A 16,741-nucleotide genomic window follows, 5' to 3' on the forward strand; every position below is an offset into this window, starting at 1 on the left:
GTTAGAATATGAATGGTCCGATGAATTAAGAATGGATCAATGAATGAATGAATGAACGAACCGAACGAACGAATGAACAAACGAACTTACGTAGGAGCGAACGAACGAACCGCGACGAAAGAAAAACAAGAAAAACAAAACAAAAACACTAAATGGGGACAAAATGAAAGCTGTGAAAGGGCAAGCTGAGAGGGCGTACAAGCAAAACAACTGAGCTTGAGCGGGGAGCTTGGTGAGAGGCAGGTTTCAAAGCATTTCATCTAGCTATTTCTTTTGCATTTTTCATGCAAGCGGAGGCAAGCATGAGGCGAGCGCGGAGCGCGAGTCACTTGCGATGCGAAGAGCGCAAAAAAAAAAAAAAAAAAAAAAAAAAAATGACGCGCCTCTCCCGGCGCGCGTGACTCACGCCCCGCGCTCGCCTCGTCCTTGCCGGCCTCTCACCTGAAAAAAAAAAAATAATAATAAAATAAAATAAAAAAATAATAATGAAATAAAAATAATAACGCCTGTTCTGCGGGATAAGTTCATCAAACTCAGCAAGCAAACTCAGCTACTCCCGTCAAATGGATTCGAGTGTTGGTTTTTCAATAGACAGGAGATATGTGAAACTCCCGGCCTTTGGAGGTCCGTTTTGGTCTCAAATGTTGATATTTTTAAGACCAAGGTGATAAATGATGGATACATTTTCTCAGTCAGTGACACCGAGGCATACTTGGAAAAGGAAAATCCGAGTTCTCCCAACACAAGTCGAGATTACTAGTTCGGATGCTCTACAACTCACGGGGCTACGCAATTAACTTTTAAGATTTGAATGTCGATGAGTGGTTTCAAGTTTATCTAGTTAACAATTAGACTATAACCTCGAGATTTCTATCGCGTTTTAGTATAAATCTACTAGTGTTCTATCACGAATGCCGTTCTCTGATTGGCTACGCTACTCGCTATCTATTCTGTGATAGATAGTGAGTAGCGGTTTTCAACAAAATGGCGGCCGCTTCGTCGCGTTTTCGAGGTGTCTACGATGAGGAAATAGATAATTTACTTGTTTAGTTTTGAACGACTAGTAGATTTATACTAAAACAATTAGATTATTCGCTCTCGATTTCTATGCGTGATAGTTGATTCGGGCTTCGCCCTCATCAACTATCACGCGATAGAAATCTCGAGCTCATAATCTAATTGTTAAATAGCTGATGAGGGCGCAGCCCGAATCAGCTATTACGGATAAAAATCGAGAGCGAATAATCTAATTGTTTTAGAATAAATCTACTAGTCGTTCAAAACTAAACAAGTAAATTAGCTATATCCTCATCGCAGACGCGAAGCGGCCGCCATTTTGTTGAAAGCCGCTACTCACTATCTATCACAGAATAGATAGCGAGAAGCGTAGCCAATCAGATCAGAGAACGGCATTCGTGAGATATGACAGAACACTATACGGTGTATGTGAAGTGGAAAGGAGATAAAGGTGAGACATTCTTTGTTGCATCGCTAGTTTATCTTTTATTACTGCAATATTTAACATTGTGTGGCTTACATACTGTCATTTTTTCTTGCATGTATATTGTATTTCAAATAGTGTTAGTGAAAGGCACACCTCAAATATGATACGTCCCATGACCGTGAGTTAAAGTCCTGGGGCGAGACGACAAACCGTAATGGCGGCCCTGTCGATCTCTCATGAAAGTTTAGCTGAATATCCGAAGGTATGTTGCCTTTCTTCTTGGGCTTCAATAGTTAAAGTTGAAATGTTCGAATTTAAGGCTGCATTCAAATAAAAGATTCTGTACTTTCTGTATTTTATTTCAATTAAGGGGAGTTATCCATCATATCACCACGTGGATATTCAAACAGCTCGAATTTGAAGCTGGCGTAATGGGCCTGCGTAATGTTTTTCTTGTCTTAAAGGGGCTTCTTAAACAGCAAGGAAATCACCAGAGCCTTTGGCATGAAATTGGTGTCATAACATCTGTTTTCTTGCTACAGGTTCGCTTTCTATGTGCAATGAATAGCTTACATATACCATCTCTGTGTAATTACTAATTATCTCACAGGGAATATTCCACACAAACTGTTTGACTGTTTGTATTTTGGATTTAAAGGAAATGTATGGCAATTTATAAAATATTTGAGATAGTACGCGTGCCTTCATTGGTCGATAGGTGTGTTTAGATGAGAGTATGTAAACATGGTTGTGACATCACGCTTTCTGTGTCTCCCGGCACAATTTAAAAACATTTCAAAGCTTTCGCAAGACTCGCAAAGTAATTTCAAGTACAACTGTTAAGGAAATGGGGAAAAATTTCCCCAAATTTTGATTAGGGTTTGCTTATATCCTCCCCCCTGAACCCGAGGGGAAAAAAGCAAAAGACAGAAGAATCACAGCGCTTTGCCTGCCTCGCTAGACGACCTCGTCAAGAGAACTCAAGTGAAGGCGACAAAATATGCAGCAAATACACAGTAAACATTTTCCAAGGTAATTTTTGCATCTGAGTACCACAATAAAATTCCCTAAAAGACATTCTTTATTCAAAAAAATTATGTACACGAAAACGAACACAAAACTATATGCTACAGACTATAAATTAATGTTTCAAATCAAACTTTGTACGGCCGGTTGCCGTGTTTTGGCTGTCAAATTTGTATAAAATGTATTTTCTCTGAGACTTTCTCAGCGTAATAATCTACTGCTACGATTTACTATTACCGGCAACAACTTCACAGTCTGGATCTGCTGCTTGTGCTATGATTCCTAAACAGCAAAACTTCACAAGGCACGATGAGAGACTCGACTTCTCGGCCATCTCATGCTGCCACATCGGGCATGTTCACGTAACTTTCAAGAGCGACCATGCACAGTGACATTCATTTTCAGCTTAAATAAACTCACCATCTTGAAGTTCTTTCCTTACAGAATTGTATATTTTGAACATTTCTTCTAGTTTTCACCGAATGTTCGGTATTTTTCTGTAAGATTTTACGAGAATTCAAAGCTGGAATCGCCGTCATCTACACGGGGCTCGCTGACGCTTGCCACAAATTTCAACCTGATTTTGACTTTTATTACGCAAATTTTGATTGGTTCATGTGTTGTCAGATGCGCGTTTTCATTGGCTAGTAGCAAAAATGATTGTCCAGAGCGTGTACTGAGAACATCTATTTCAATCAAGAAATAAATAGACAACATTTCCCTTCATTTGTGGAAATAGTTTTTTTCTTAGAAATATTTTATAAAAGCAATAGAGGACTTTTTTCCTGTGTTTACATAGCCTCATCTAAACACTCGGGGAGTTGGGAGAATTCTCAAAAGTTATGCAAATGATTTGAAGGGTTTGGCAACAGACGTTTACTCCAGCGTAACAGTAGAGAGACAAGGGAGGAAAGATAGATTTTGGACCGGTTCAGCACTGAGCTGATATTCACGAACAAGTCACCTTCACATGAGTTTCAAATCACGCACCAGCAAGATGAAAGCCCCAGGTTTCTTCTTGTGCCATTTTATTTTAAATCAGTACAAAACTTTTAGAGCTAGACCTCAATTAAAATTGAGAAATTCAGCAATCTAAGCTCAATGGAAGCATAGCTGGTCTTTTGTGTGCCAGCTGAAACTGTCACACTGTTTGCTTCTTTCTGATTGGATGATTTCAACAATTCCCTTTCAAACATTTGTCCCGTGAGAGGGGAGGCAGGAGCAAATGAACAGTGGCAAACTTTCTTCTAACCAGCCTGGGGCGAGGCAAATTGTGCATAACAGGAGATGGTGATTCGTCGTGGATATTGGCTTGGCGCTGGACCAGTCTGAAATCGATCTATCTTCCCTTTTCTCTCTACTGTTACGTTTGAGTAAACGTCTGTTGCCAAACCCTTCAAATTGTTAAAGTTCATCGTCTTCAATCTCAAGAATGACATACACAACATTTCAGGTAAAAATACGTTTATTTTGATGTTAAATGAGAATATTCATCGAATATGTTTCAATATGCTAGTAATATACATGGCTACAACACAAGATATGCAGCTAAGCATAATCTTTATAAGCCGAACGTACGAACTAATTCAGGTAAACAATTAATCTCCCTCATGGCAACTGATGTTTGGAAAGACCTTCCAACTCCTTTAAAAAAATCATACAAAGTGTGTCTGCTTTTCTGAAACAAATTATACGTTATTTACTGTCAGAACAACAAATGAACTAATTTTCTTTTATGCTGACCTCGTAACATATGTTAACATTTTACAATTAATAAGTTCTTCCTTCCTTTTGCTTTTTCAGTTTTTTTTTCTTTTTTGCCTTTTTTGCCTGCTATCTAGAACCTAAATTAGCCAGGGAGCTGACAAGATAACCAAATGGTTCAATTAGCTTCCTTGCTTGCACATTATTTTAACTAATAATTAATTTAATTCTATGTATCACCACTACCAGATTGTAAGAATCAACCATGTACATTGAAAAAAAGCACAAATAAAAGATTATCATTATTATTATTATTATCTATTGAGGCTTTTCGACATTCCCATATATTTCCTGTAAATTCAAATTACAAAAAACAGCCACACAGTTTGTGTGGGCTCCCTGTGATTTTCATTGTAAATGTGATAAGCTAGGGATGAGGATTGGAACTCAAGTCCACCCGGCTCCACTCCTGCAACTCTGTCGTCTCTGATGGTATTGATGATTATTAAACCAGTATTAACTGTTGATCATAATTATTGATTTTCCAGGATTTAGAGCATCCAAGAAACCTTATTCCTGAGCTATGCCATCAGTTTTATCACCTGGATTGGGTGACAGGTACTGGAGGGGGAATCAGCATCAAATATGGGTAAGTATTTCATGACAACTTAAAGTGCTACTGTGACGAAAAGTGAAATATTTTTTAACAAGATTTTCCGGCTTCAAGGTAATATTTAGACCTTAAACTGCAAGAAAAAATATAATTCAGACCAACCTGACAAAAGTATACCCTTAAAAAGGCTTCCCAAAAGTGCGTAAAATGCGTCCGCCATTACTCTTGAAAACAGCAACTTCTTGAGCCGACAAATTTTGCGCAGCGGCTTGCCTCTCGTGACGTCATCTTATCATCTTGGCAGCAAAGAAAAGCAAGATAAAGTAGTCGAAATGCTCAAGTTCCCTCCCTACTTCTACCGAATATGGGTCTGATTTCAGTTCTAACGTGAGTGGTAGTTTTGAAGACAATGGGGATGATTCTCAGTGAACTGAAGGGATAAGATGACGTCACATTCTGCTCGGCCCAACTCTCCTTGTGGTTCACGGGAATTTTTGAATTGAGAAATGGCGGCAAACCAAATGTGGAAATTACCCTTAAAATAATCGAGCTTCCCGTTGGAATTACCACTTAAAATTTGGCATGGGTAGTATTTTTCTCCCATCCTTTCAAATATTGAAGAAAAAGGGAAAGGTAAAATTTTGATCGCAGTAGCACTTTAAGGTGCTGTTATATACTTAACAATTATTCCATGAGTGCGCATTAGATATGAGATGATAGCCAATGAGGTGCATAGTGCCAATTTGGCCCTTGTCATCTCATATCCAACAAGTGTGAATGAAATAATTGTTAATTTATTAAAAACAATTCAGAAATAATGCTAGATCTTTCTGATTTTGCTTATCACGAACAATCAGAAGACAATTTAATGGTCTCAATTTCTCAGACATGGTATCATAACTCAAATACCATGGCTGCTAAGCCAATCAAATCCCTGGAATTGCATTATACAATGATCCAGTTTTTAATACGTGTAAAAGGCATTATTCCCTACAACTTGCTATTCAATGCTGTTGGCAGGCAAGCTGCAAACAAAATTGTGTATGTATCAGTCCCTCTTTGAAACTTGTCTTGCAACAGTGAAAAGATTGTAATTGCAAGTTGTAGAAAATGTAAACTAGCCCTCTACTTTTTCGATGTTGCATGGTCAATGCAGCATGTAACATGTATTCTGAAACTTGCAATGCAATGCTTAATCATGGCATTGTATTGTATGTTGTGGAAAAACTCCCTTGTGTAACACCCCCTTTAGTGTTGACACTTAGATGAAACATGCACATGCATAATTAGTGACAACAAAGACTAATGAGATGCCAAGGATCTGTGGATGTTATGAGGTTCTACATGAATGCGATGTTCATTTTGTGGGGATGGGTTTGTTGTTTTACTAGATAAGGACTATAGTTTTCTTGATTTCGGATTGGAATTTCAAGGATGCAGTAATTTCCTGAGTAAAGAGGTGGGATTTGTGGAAATATGTGTATGGGGAGTGGAGAATGTTTGTTACAAGAACCTAGTTTAATGGCCTACACTGTAGCTCCCACAAGTCTTCTTTAGCTCAGTGGTAGAGCATTTGAACAAGTAATAAAAAAGGTAAAAAAAGGTTGGAAGGTCATGAGTTTGACTCCTGTTAGGAGAACTCAGATTTTTTCTTTTTCTGAGGTCAATGACTGAAAAAAAAATACGTCTATCATCTTGTTTGTTTATTTATTTATTTTTTCACAGAAATGAGATATTTGTTGCGCCTTCTGGGGTCCAAAAGGAGAGAATTAAGGTGAGTTATTAATTTTAACAGGAAAAAATGCTGTTTATACACCTTATTCCAAAATGGCTACCATTTTAATATTCTTCTGTTGGTATTCAAATTAGCCCTTCAGTTCTTTGCTTCGTTTTTAAGCTCAACAAGATGCCCGGCTAATGGCATTACACGGAATGCTTAATGTAGCTCCAATTATTCCCCATTGTATGTTTCGCAGATATTTAAAAACTATCCTCCCTTGGCAATTAAAATAATTGTCTGAATGGTTTTATTCAGATATATTGCGTGATACTTATCGTTGTGTTACTAGAAATCATACCAGAAATAACTCTGCAATAACGTCATGACCCGGCTAAACTGGTCTGGCCTCCTCTAGCTCTAATCCTTCGCTTTAATTATTCGATCTGTTTTTGAAAGCGGAGTTTCTTCGCTGTGAACTCTCCCAATTTCCACCGTTTCAACTGTCGAGTACTACCTAGAAGTTATTATTTCAATTTACCGCTTTCTCTCTGAAAACGGCAGATCAGAGTCTTAAATTCATACATGTGGCTGCCATTGAACAAAAACAACTTTTCAAAATGATGACTTGCTTTGACGTCACACAGGTAGAGATAAGTGGGTCCCCTCCCTCGTGATGTACGTGCCGATAATAGATTTTGATTGGGCTGTTTTTGCTCAAGACAATCAGAACAATAAATCCCTTCTGGGAGAGGGTAGAATTTAATCAAGGTTTAATGAATAAATCAAATAATGATTTGACGTCACACAGGAAGGGATGAGTGGGTCCCCTCTCTCGTGATATGTGCCCGAATAATAGATTTTGATTGGCCTGCTTTTGTTGAAGACAATCAGAACAATACATCCCTACTAGGGGAGGACATATTTTAATGCATAAATTAATGTGGCGATTTCTGACTACGAGGAAGAAAAAAAAAAGATACCCGACCGAAACCTAGACACGTCATGCCCTGCGGGCATTCCGTGTAAAAATTCAAAAGAATGTTTTACCTTGAACGAGGCAAGAAGGGCTAATTTAAATGCAAACAAAAGATTATTAAAATGGTAGCCATTTTGGAATAAGGTTTTTTGGCAAACTCATATTCATGTGCATTTCTTCCAATATGCTACTGTGAAAATTATGGTGGTACGTTGTGATTTTATTGATTGGCCCTTATTTCCATCCTGCTCGACCGTATCTTGATGCTTTAATTTAACAGCACATTAGGTTTTTGAATTCTCTCACAATACAGTGTAATGCAAAATAATACTTTAAGCCTTCAGGTTAACTAATCAAAGAGGGAATACAAAGCAACTCTGTCTGAACAAGACAAGACTACAAAGCTAAACTAGTCCCAGATTGGGATTACTCTGAAGTCAGTATTTTTTCCCTTTATCTGCATTCCATAGACATGTATCTTTGTGGTTTAAAGCAAAAATGTGATACTACAAAAAAATTGAAAAGTTAACTAAATTATCATTGAACAATGTATGATAGTAAATTGTTAAGTAGTGTAATTTACTTTTATTCCCTTGTATTCGATTTACATGTAAGTTTAATGGTTTGTTTATTCCTCCAGCCTGAAGACATGTTTGTGTGTGACATGGAAGAAAATGAGCTCTGTTCTCCTCCCCCAGCGTGAGTAAGCTTACCTTTGAATTTGTAGTAAAAGGCTTTTTTTTAATAATTAAGTTATTAGTTTTCTAATAATTAGAGACCAGAGCTTCATGTTAATTATTTTTGTTTCATTTTTTTCAACAGAAAGAAACTCAAGAAAAGCCAATGCACTCCACTATTTATGAATGCTTACAAAATGAGAGGTACATGTAATCACATGTAAACAGTACATGTGTGTGTTCTGTTGGGATAGAGAATCAACTGACATTTTGAGCTTTAGTCCTTCATCAGAGCAAATCCAATCTGACTATGGGCTAATACTCAAACTGCCAGCTCTTCAATCACTTTGCAGTGGACAAATTACCTTATAAAATCAGTTGATAAAACCAAACATTCATCTCTGAATTTATGATCGAGTATATTTAGTATCCTTAATGTTTAGGTTATCTGACATAAAGAACACTTTATCTGATCTTCCCCTTGTTCTTTTTCTTTTAACCCCCTTTCAATGAATAAATTTGTAAATGTATCTTGAATAAATCTCAGTCCCAAACAGGTTTTAATTTTGCAATTCAGGAGCAGGGGCTGTGATACACACACACTCCAAACACTGTGTCATGGTCACCCTTCTGTACCCTGGCAAGGAATTCCACATTACACATCAGGAGATGATCAAGGGAATGAAGAAAGCTACAACAGGCATTAATTACAGGTGCATTTATTATTTGTTATGTCAAGCTTCTGTAGTTAAATTTGCCAATGTGTAAAGGGGACTTGTCATAGGGACCTGTAACAAGTCTGCCGCTCTGTTTGCACAAAGAAGTGCTCACAGGTCCTTGTTTCAAGACTGTACCCAAGGGATAATTCCCCTGGGGGTACATGAAGGGGCATGTTGCAGGAACATCTTGGTTTGGTTTGGGATGAACTTGTTGCATGAACCTTATTCATGAGGAGATAACCAAACTTTATTGTTTTGAATGGACAGACTTTTGAGTTCTCCTAAACTTAAAGTACTTTACATTTGCAAGGACTGGCCAGCCAGACCGATCAGTCTGTAAATCGAATGCGTCATTTTGAAATCTTGAAAAATATTCACTCCCAAAATGATACGCGCTATTTTGAAGAAACTCTAAGGACTAGGATAAAACTTATCCTTCAAATTCGTACATTCCGTTGACGAATTGACCGGTGTGGCCGCCGGCTGGAAAGAGCCCTTACTTTAGTGTCGACGTTAGGCTATATAAAATGATGCAGTGGACATGTCTTATTTTAAGAATTCGGAAGATACAGTGAGGTCAGTGTTGTTCGTTTTCCTTTAGATTCGATGAGGAACTTGTGATACCTATTATTGAAAATACACCAGAAGAGCGAGACTTGCAGGTGAGCCTATTTATTTCATAAGCGCGCGTTGGATATGAGGTGATGCCTCATATCCATCCAATGGCCATAATCATCCTGTATCCAACAGGCGCAAGTAGAGTTTTGTAATTAACAATTATTCCACGAGTGCGTTGGATACGAGATGTTATTAAAAACTGGATCATTGTATAATGCAATTCCAGGGATTTGATTGGCTTAGCGGCCATGATGGTATATGAGCCATTATACCATGCCCAAGAAATAGCGACCATTAAATTGTCTTCTGGTTGTTCTTGCAAAGCAAAATCAGTGAGATATAGCAACATTTCTCGATTGTTTTTAATAAAACAATTATTCCACTCACGCTTGTTGGATATGAGATGATTATAGCCAACTCGGCGCTACGCGCCTCGTTAGCTATCTATCATCTCATAGCCAACGCGCGCTCGTGGAATAATTGTTAAATAGACAGCCAACTTCATAGATTATAATCATCTCATATCCAACAAGCGCTAGTGGAATAATTGTTTTATTAAAAACAATCAACAAATATTGCTAGATCTTGCTAATTTCGTTTTGCAAGAAACACCAGACAATTTTATGGTCGCTATTCAGTCTGTGGCATGGTACAATGGCTCACATACCATGGCCGCTAAGGCAATAAAATTCCTACAATTGCATTAAACAATAATCCAGTTTTTAATAATTAACAATTATTGCAAACAACCAAGGAATATCGCTGGATATTGCTGACTGTGTTTAACAAGAACGACCAGGAGATATTTTTTTATGGCCCGTATTTGTCAGGCATGGTATGATGCTCATATCCAGTGGCCACTAAGCCAATCAAAACGCTGGATATACAGTATCATCCAGTTTCCAGTGAATGATGCAGTTTTTGTTAAATTACAATGTTCGTAGTCCCGACTGTTCAGTCTTCGTTGCTCTGTCTAGAGGACGTGGAGACGAGAATTCTCGGAATGGATTTCAGGCAAACCGAGAACTTGTTGCAATAACTTGTTACCAAGTGCAAGCGTGAGGAAACAAACAAATAAACAAAAAAATCAGGGCTCAAGCCCGGGAAAACATCTAAGGAGCATAGATTCCCACTGAGTGTAAAAGCGCGGGAAAACATAACTGTGTCGGCTGTTCAGGGGTGCAAGCGCTCGACAACATGCAAGCGCGGGGAAACGTGAGACCTGGGGCAGGTGGTCAAGAATTCCTGGTTTTCGATCAGTTGGCCGAAAACGAAATGTATTTGCTCTGATTGTTTAGTCCACGGTACTCAAAATATGTAACCCTGAAAAAGCAAAACTACAACAACATTTTGTCAGCATGTCTTCTCTCCATTCTTTATTTCACTTCCTTTTGCTTGGGCTTTAAACTTTTGTTGAATTATGTCCTCTTTTATCTCTTTTTTTTCTTTATCAAGGAAAGCATGGCAAAAGCCATGGAACAATACCCTGACTCCTGCGCTGTCCTCGTGCGCCGCCATGGTGTGTACGTTTGGGGAGAAACGTGGCAGAAAGCGAAGACTATGTGAGTAGAGACTGTAATATTAGGGGCTAATGTTCAGTCTCATACTATGAGCATGAGATTGAGAGCGAGTGAAACGTTTGAGAAGCGTCGTCGCACCAGCTCTCGTTCTACTCAGTACTGCTCAACAACATGGAGGGATCTGTTTCTTAATTCTCACATCGTTCTCTTATCGAATTAATTGTTTGTACAGTAGACGGCAAGTTTGTCATAAAGTACGTTTAACCCTTTGAGCCCAGGTACTGATCAGCATCCAATTTCTCCTCACAATATCACTGCTTGGTTAGACGTACAGGTCAGGAGAATACACGAAATGATCATCAGTTGGGATTTTTAACTTGTTTTGTTCTATTTAAGTGCAATATTAATTTCTAGTTGTGTTTGTGTCATTATCCCTGAAGTGTCCTCCAAGGGGAGTGGCATATAAAGTTTTATTAAGTTTGATTTTGAAGCAAGTTCTCATAACTACATGCATGAAGTACCATAAGAAATTTAGAAAACGGTAAGGAAAATGCACAATTCTGAGCTTAAAGGGTTCAGGTTTGCTGCCCTTAAAAAGGCGATTTACGTGGTACGACTTTGTCGCATGCCTACACGACAGGCCTACGACACGAATTGTTTCGTGTAAATCAAACCTACAACTCGCTTACGACTGTCGTGTACGTCACAAAAAATGTCGTAAGATTTTAAACATGTAAACATGTTTTAAAATCCTACAACAATCGTAGGTAAAGGCAATGTTGAATGACGAGAGTTGTGTGCGATTTTTTTTGCATGACGCGAACAGCGCGCGCTCTAGAAATCGCATGCGACAGTTCGTGATCAAAAGTTGTAGCGTCTAAATTGGCCTTTAGATTGCACTGAGACGTCTAATTCCTTCAGCAGCAGACTATTTGGCCATAAACAAGTCGATCGAATAATTCCCTATTATCGAGTGCAAGTGAGCCCACATGCGGAATAGATTGAGATTTATTCCACATATAATCATACGAATTTAAAAATTTAATGCTTTAAAAAATGTGTTTTTACTATTGTAACTAAAACGCTTGCCACGGCTTGTTCAAGTTCAACCAAGGTCTTCTAGCATAGATGTTTTTATGGAAACACTGGAAAAAGTGAACTTTGAACGATAAATTCTGCACTCTATGCTCCCAACGCAATTCTGTCGTAAACATGTATGTGTATAATTATGTTTGGTGTAAGTGTTTGGCCGTCGATCATTTTTAAAACAAGACCAGATTGTTGAGGAAATTGGTGTTGATCAAGGGGAAAATTCTTGGTGTCCACAGGTGCGAATGCTTGGATTACCTGTGCGATATCGCTATACGGATGAAGCTACATGGCTTAGATCCTACAACAAAACCTAAAGAAAATAACGACAATGGAGTATGATGAGAACGGAACGGCGTCATTCGCCTGTGAACAAGCCTGATGTTACTCTCTTGTGGGAATTGTGGGAAACATGTTCTAACATTCGCAGAGGATTTTGGGAAGGCTTGGTGCTCTTGCGCCTAAGACTCCTCTCTTGGAATGCTGGGATGCATAGACACGAAGAGTCGCACAGGGTTGTGGGAATTCTTGGGCGCAATCATTGGGAAGGATTCAATTTTCAACTCTTCAACTTGGTGAATTGGCGATAAAGTCTGAAAATGACTCCAGCTAAAATCATAGAAAAACCTCAGACATTGGCAGCAGTTTTTCACTCTTAAGTTCGGTAGTTCAAGGCAGGATTATTAAACTGAGACCATCTTTAAATGTATTTGTAACATCTTGAACTGCTTTGATTTGGTACACAACCTGAAAACACTGGGAGTAAATAAATGAAAAACAAGTTAATGTAAATGATGGGTCAGTGTCTTTTAAGGTGGGCGAGGTGGCTAGTTTCACCTCGAAACAATAACGCTGCCGAGTTATTGTTAAAACTCCAGTTAGCGTTTACTGGCTCTCGAACATCCGGGGTTTGGGTTCAAACCAGTTTTTTCAACAGCTGGTGAGAAAGAGAGGGGCGATGCAGCAGCTCTGGTAAGGTATCACGTGATTGGCTTGCAACCCGTGTGGAAAATAATAAAACAAACAACAGAGCAATACTCCCAAGCCTAAAAACAATAGCAGCTCCTACACAAATCACGAGAGCTGTTACTGAGAAAGCTACAGCCGGGAACGAAGCAAACGACCTCGCGGAAAGATGTAATATTCAACATTTCACCATCGTGGGAAAAAGAAAAAAAATCTGAATTTCCCCTGAGTACCCGACGGGAATCGAACCTATGACCTTCCACAAAGCGGTAGGATGCTCTGACCATTGGATTTGTGGAAGAGTTATGGCGAGCCAGGTCATTGTACGAATTTCCACACATTTATATACAATTAAATTTGACCATTTGTGCGTACATCTGAACAGTATCCCCAAAGTCGTAGTCTTCTCTGTTTTGTGTGTGTTTATATTGTAAAAAGAGAAATGTAGAAGGTCTACACCTCTCTACAGTGCCAGGTGGAAATCCAATACTGCATTTTGTCTCGAAAGCATGACTACTGTTTAATTTGAATTTTGAAACGGAAACACATTTTCCTTCTTTTCCTTTTATTAATTATTTCAATTGACAAAGAATGGTTTTCCAATATCAAGACGCTTTTAATTAAAACTGTCGTGCAGTAATTTCTTTCCAGCGAGCTTTATTTTTGATAACACAAAGTTGACATTTACGACTTCAATTCTTTCCTTCTGTGCTCGTTTCCTTTCAATTTCGTCGCGTTGTGACACCTTTACTAGATCAATACTACAACTTTATTAGAATGGGAGTCATTAGAGGATTTCCATGGAAATTATCGCGTTGGGAATTTCGTTTCGAGAAGATAAAGATCACTTGAAAATGACGGCGGTTTTATTGTTTCGAGGTTAGTAACTTGTTGAGAGATTACAAAAGAGGCTTGGGATAAGTATCCCTCGAAAGACAAATTAATAAATTTTCGTCGCAGTATAATAAAGCCACTGCAAATTTTCATAATAAAATTGAATCGTTTTTTGGTGACAGTTTGTGGAAACGGGCTTAATTTGAACACCTTGCGCGCTTATGCAAATGCTTCGTCTGGAAAAGATGGTAATATAAATTGAAAATAAAAACTTGAAGCTCTGCATGTGGGAGATAAAGGAAGGGCATATATTATCAAATTCTGTTGTCTCTTTCGAGCATTGGCAGTGTTAAACACATCCTGGAAGAAGAAAACGAAAGCGCTTAAGTCATCACAGGGATGAAGACAGAAAGAATTAAGACTACGAAATGATCATGTTATTCAGATAATAGCTTATGGATGCTGGATATGGACGGTAGACTAATCGGTTACAAACTTCAAAGTTGGTTCCTTTTAAAAGTCGAATTCGGCAGCATTTATACCAATGAAAGGCGTCAAGTTTTTTCAATGTGCTCCAACTGATCCAACAGGGATTCAAGATGAGTGCTCAAAGAACGAATCTACATCGCCGTTACAGGCGCTCGCTCCTCAGAATCAAGACATAACAAGCAAACACGAGTCTCTTTTCGAGATAATGGAAGAAAGAATGAAAAGGGAGGAATACATCTTGTCTACAAGCCCTCATAAAAAGGTAGTTAATGCCATTCGCTATGCAAAGGCTATGAACTCTTCTCTTGATTCCTGTCTCGAGAAAACTATGGACGTGCTACACCGTGAATTTGAGCAGGAATTTCGTCGTATTATTGACGTGCAAAGATCAGCTTGCCAGGAATATCCCGCGCTCGCTCGCAGTGCTCGTTCGGTTATGTCTGGGGTTACAAATAAACAGTTTCGAAGACAACTAAGCGAAACGTTGGAGACCAAAAGGAGACTTGAAGAATTTAAACGAACTCGTACTCGGCTTTCACTGCCAAGTTTATCACCAGTTGAACCTTCAAGTCGCCAAGAAAACTTTTATGTGCCCATATCCAGCTCGAAAAAGGACAGCGAGATTGTTTATCTGCCGCCAATTTAAGGGTAGATACGAACTTATGTCTTTCCTTACGCTGCTTGTTTGTAGATATTTAGAGTCAAACATTGGGACATGGAATGTAGTTTTGTTTCTCGAGTCTGAGGACCCTAAAATAGCGAAAATAACACATTGTACATAAAAGATGTTAAGCAATTTATTTCCGTGTTTTGCCGCAGCTGTTATTTATGCTGTACAAAATGGTTCCAAATTTTAACTTTGAAGTTCGTGAATAAATTTTAAAAGGTATTTCCATTCAAATGAAATCTATAATTTTCTTGTGCTGTTCATTTTATATTTTTCCCAGTTTGAATATCAAGAGAATTGGTTGTTTACGTTTGTGCTTTTACAGAGTTGTTAAGTAAAGGTTTGAGGAAATTTAACGACTGAACTGGCTAGATAGATTATACGCACGCTGCCACATTTTGAGATTGTTTTAGAAGCAAAGATTCTTTATTTTACAACTCTACGACGGGAATCATATTCTCAGAGTGAGCCATTTATTTTTGTCGCCCAGAATACTGTCAGTATTACTGTTTCATTTCCAGCTGGTGTCAACTCTAAGCTACGGCGAAATCATTTATGGAGTTTAATATCCTGCTTAAAACGAACCACTTAGAAGCTTCAATCAAACTGCCGTTTATTTTGACTGGTAGTTATTTTCCCAAGATTCTCGGCAGCTAACCATTCAGTTTAAAATGTTCCTTGATTCTAATTCCTTTTTTTGATTAACCTTTTTTCAACCGGCGCCGAAAGGAAGGGGACTGTAAAATGTATACTTTTGTGATCTATGAATCGCCAGATCTTTTGGCATCAGTGAAACGTGAAGTGGCCGCGTGAACGTGAAATGGGAACGTGATTTGTTTAGTATCTGCGAACCGTGATATTCGGCGCTAAGTAATCAGTGAGGTTTTTATAAGTTGTCGCGATGCATGATGTTGTAGCCAGTAACCACATTTTCGAGAAAGGTGAGGAACTGGAGTGTCAAAGTGAAACACTAGGTTGATTCTAGCTTGTGGGAAGTGAAGTAAACGATAGCCATGCTGGAGAGAAAAAAGCTTTGATCCTTTGGCCTCTCGGAACAGTTTTTCTAGGTATGCAATCTCTTTTCTGATTTCTTTTCCGCCATACATGATCTGCTTTCAGTTATAGGGTATTCTCTTGTTTCTTGGTCCAACTGCAAGTAAACATGTCTCCGAAATGCAAACAAATGTCACTTTATCTTGTTTGAACCTTTTAGTCGGAAGAACTGGTACAATTACCATTGAACTGTTCAGTGACAGTTTTTGACATTGTGTGATAAAAATCGACGCGATTAAACGGTAAGTCGTCACCCGCGAAAAGTTAAGTTCTATGGACAGTACATGTAAAAGCTAAAATTAATAAGCTCAACTGAAAGATAACTGAGTTATGTATTACAGTTTTACATCGTTATTCAATTTCAACATACGTCATCGGAAACGTCTCATAAAATTGATCGTTAGATCCGTGTTTTCCATCCTCTGGCAAGCTGCCTTGTTTGAAGGTTGGTGTTTTTACTCTTATATAGAAACTAAGGAACTATTTCCTGTAACTTTTCTCCAAACAAAACTTGCAATACAAAATTGGAGAAAGAAACTTGCCTAGTATAATAGGCATTTCCTACTGTTTTCCGAGAAGTAGAATCAAGTTGTATTTATAGTAATACTTCAAATAGCCAAATATGT

The 16,741-nt window shown here is 38.4% G+C and overlaps 1 protein-coding gene across 2 annotated transcripts; it reads left to right on the plus strand.

Moving 5' to 3' along the window:
• The first annotated feature begins 1,582 nt into the window (after nt 1-1,582).
• On the plus strand, nt 1,583-15,422 carry LOC146460681 (methylthioribulose-1-phosphate dehydratase-like). Of its 2 annotated transcripts, none has more exons than XM_085087910.1 (9): nt 1,583-1,706; nt 4,723-4,823; nt 6,513-6,561; nt 8,124-8,182; nt 8,306-8,364; nt 8,738-8,873; nt 9,481-9,541; nt 10,953-11,059; nt 12,346-15,422. In XM_085087910.1, the coding sequence occupies exons 1-9, from the start codon at nt 1,659-1,661 to the stop codon at nt 12,446-12,448; spliced, it is 723 nt and encodes a 240-aa protein (XP_084944036.1). In that variant the 5' UTR covers nt 1,583-1,658; the 3' UTR covers nt 12,449-15,422. The 2 variants fall into 2 exon arrangements, with proteins under 2 accessions (XP_084944036.1, XP_084944035.1); XM_085087909.1 differs by lacking the exon at nt 1,583-1,706 and adding an exon at nt 1,861-1,986.
• Nucleotides 15,423-16,741: the final 1,319 nt, after the last annotated feature.

Source organism: Pavona decussata, unplaced genomic scaffold, assembly GCF_977016875.1.
Source record: "Pavona decussata unplaced genomic scaffold, jaPavDecu1.1 SCAFFOLD_208, whole genome shotgun sequence".
Lineage (NCBI taxonomy): Eukaryota > Metazoa > Cnidaria > Anthozoa > Scleractinia > Agariciidae > Pavona > Pavona decussata.

Bases quoted from the DNA above. Each gene is read 5' to 3' on its own strand.
- LOC146460681 (XM_085087909.1), top strand. From the start codon at position 1,876: ATGGGCCTGCGTAATGTTTTTCTTGTCTTAAAGGGGCTTCTTAAACAG. The intron at 6,562-8,123 runs GTGAGTTATTAA...TTATTCCTCCAG, and splicing joins TCCAAAAGGAGAGAATTAAG to CCTGAAGACATGTTTGTGTG. The intron at 11,060-12,345 runs GTGAGTAGAGAC...TGGTGTCCACAG, and splicing joins TGGCAGAAAGCGAAGACTAT to GTGCGAATGCTTGGATTACC.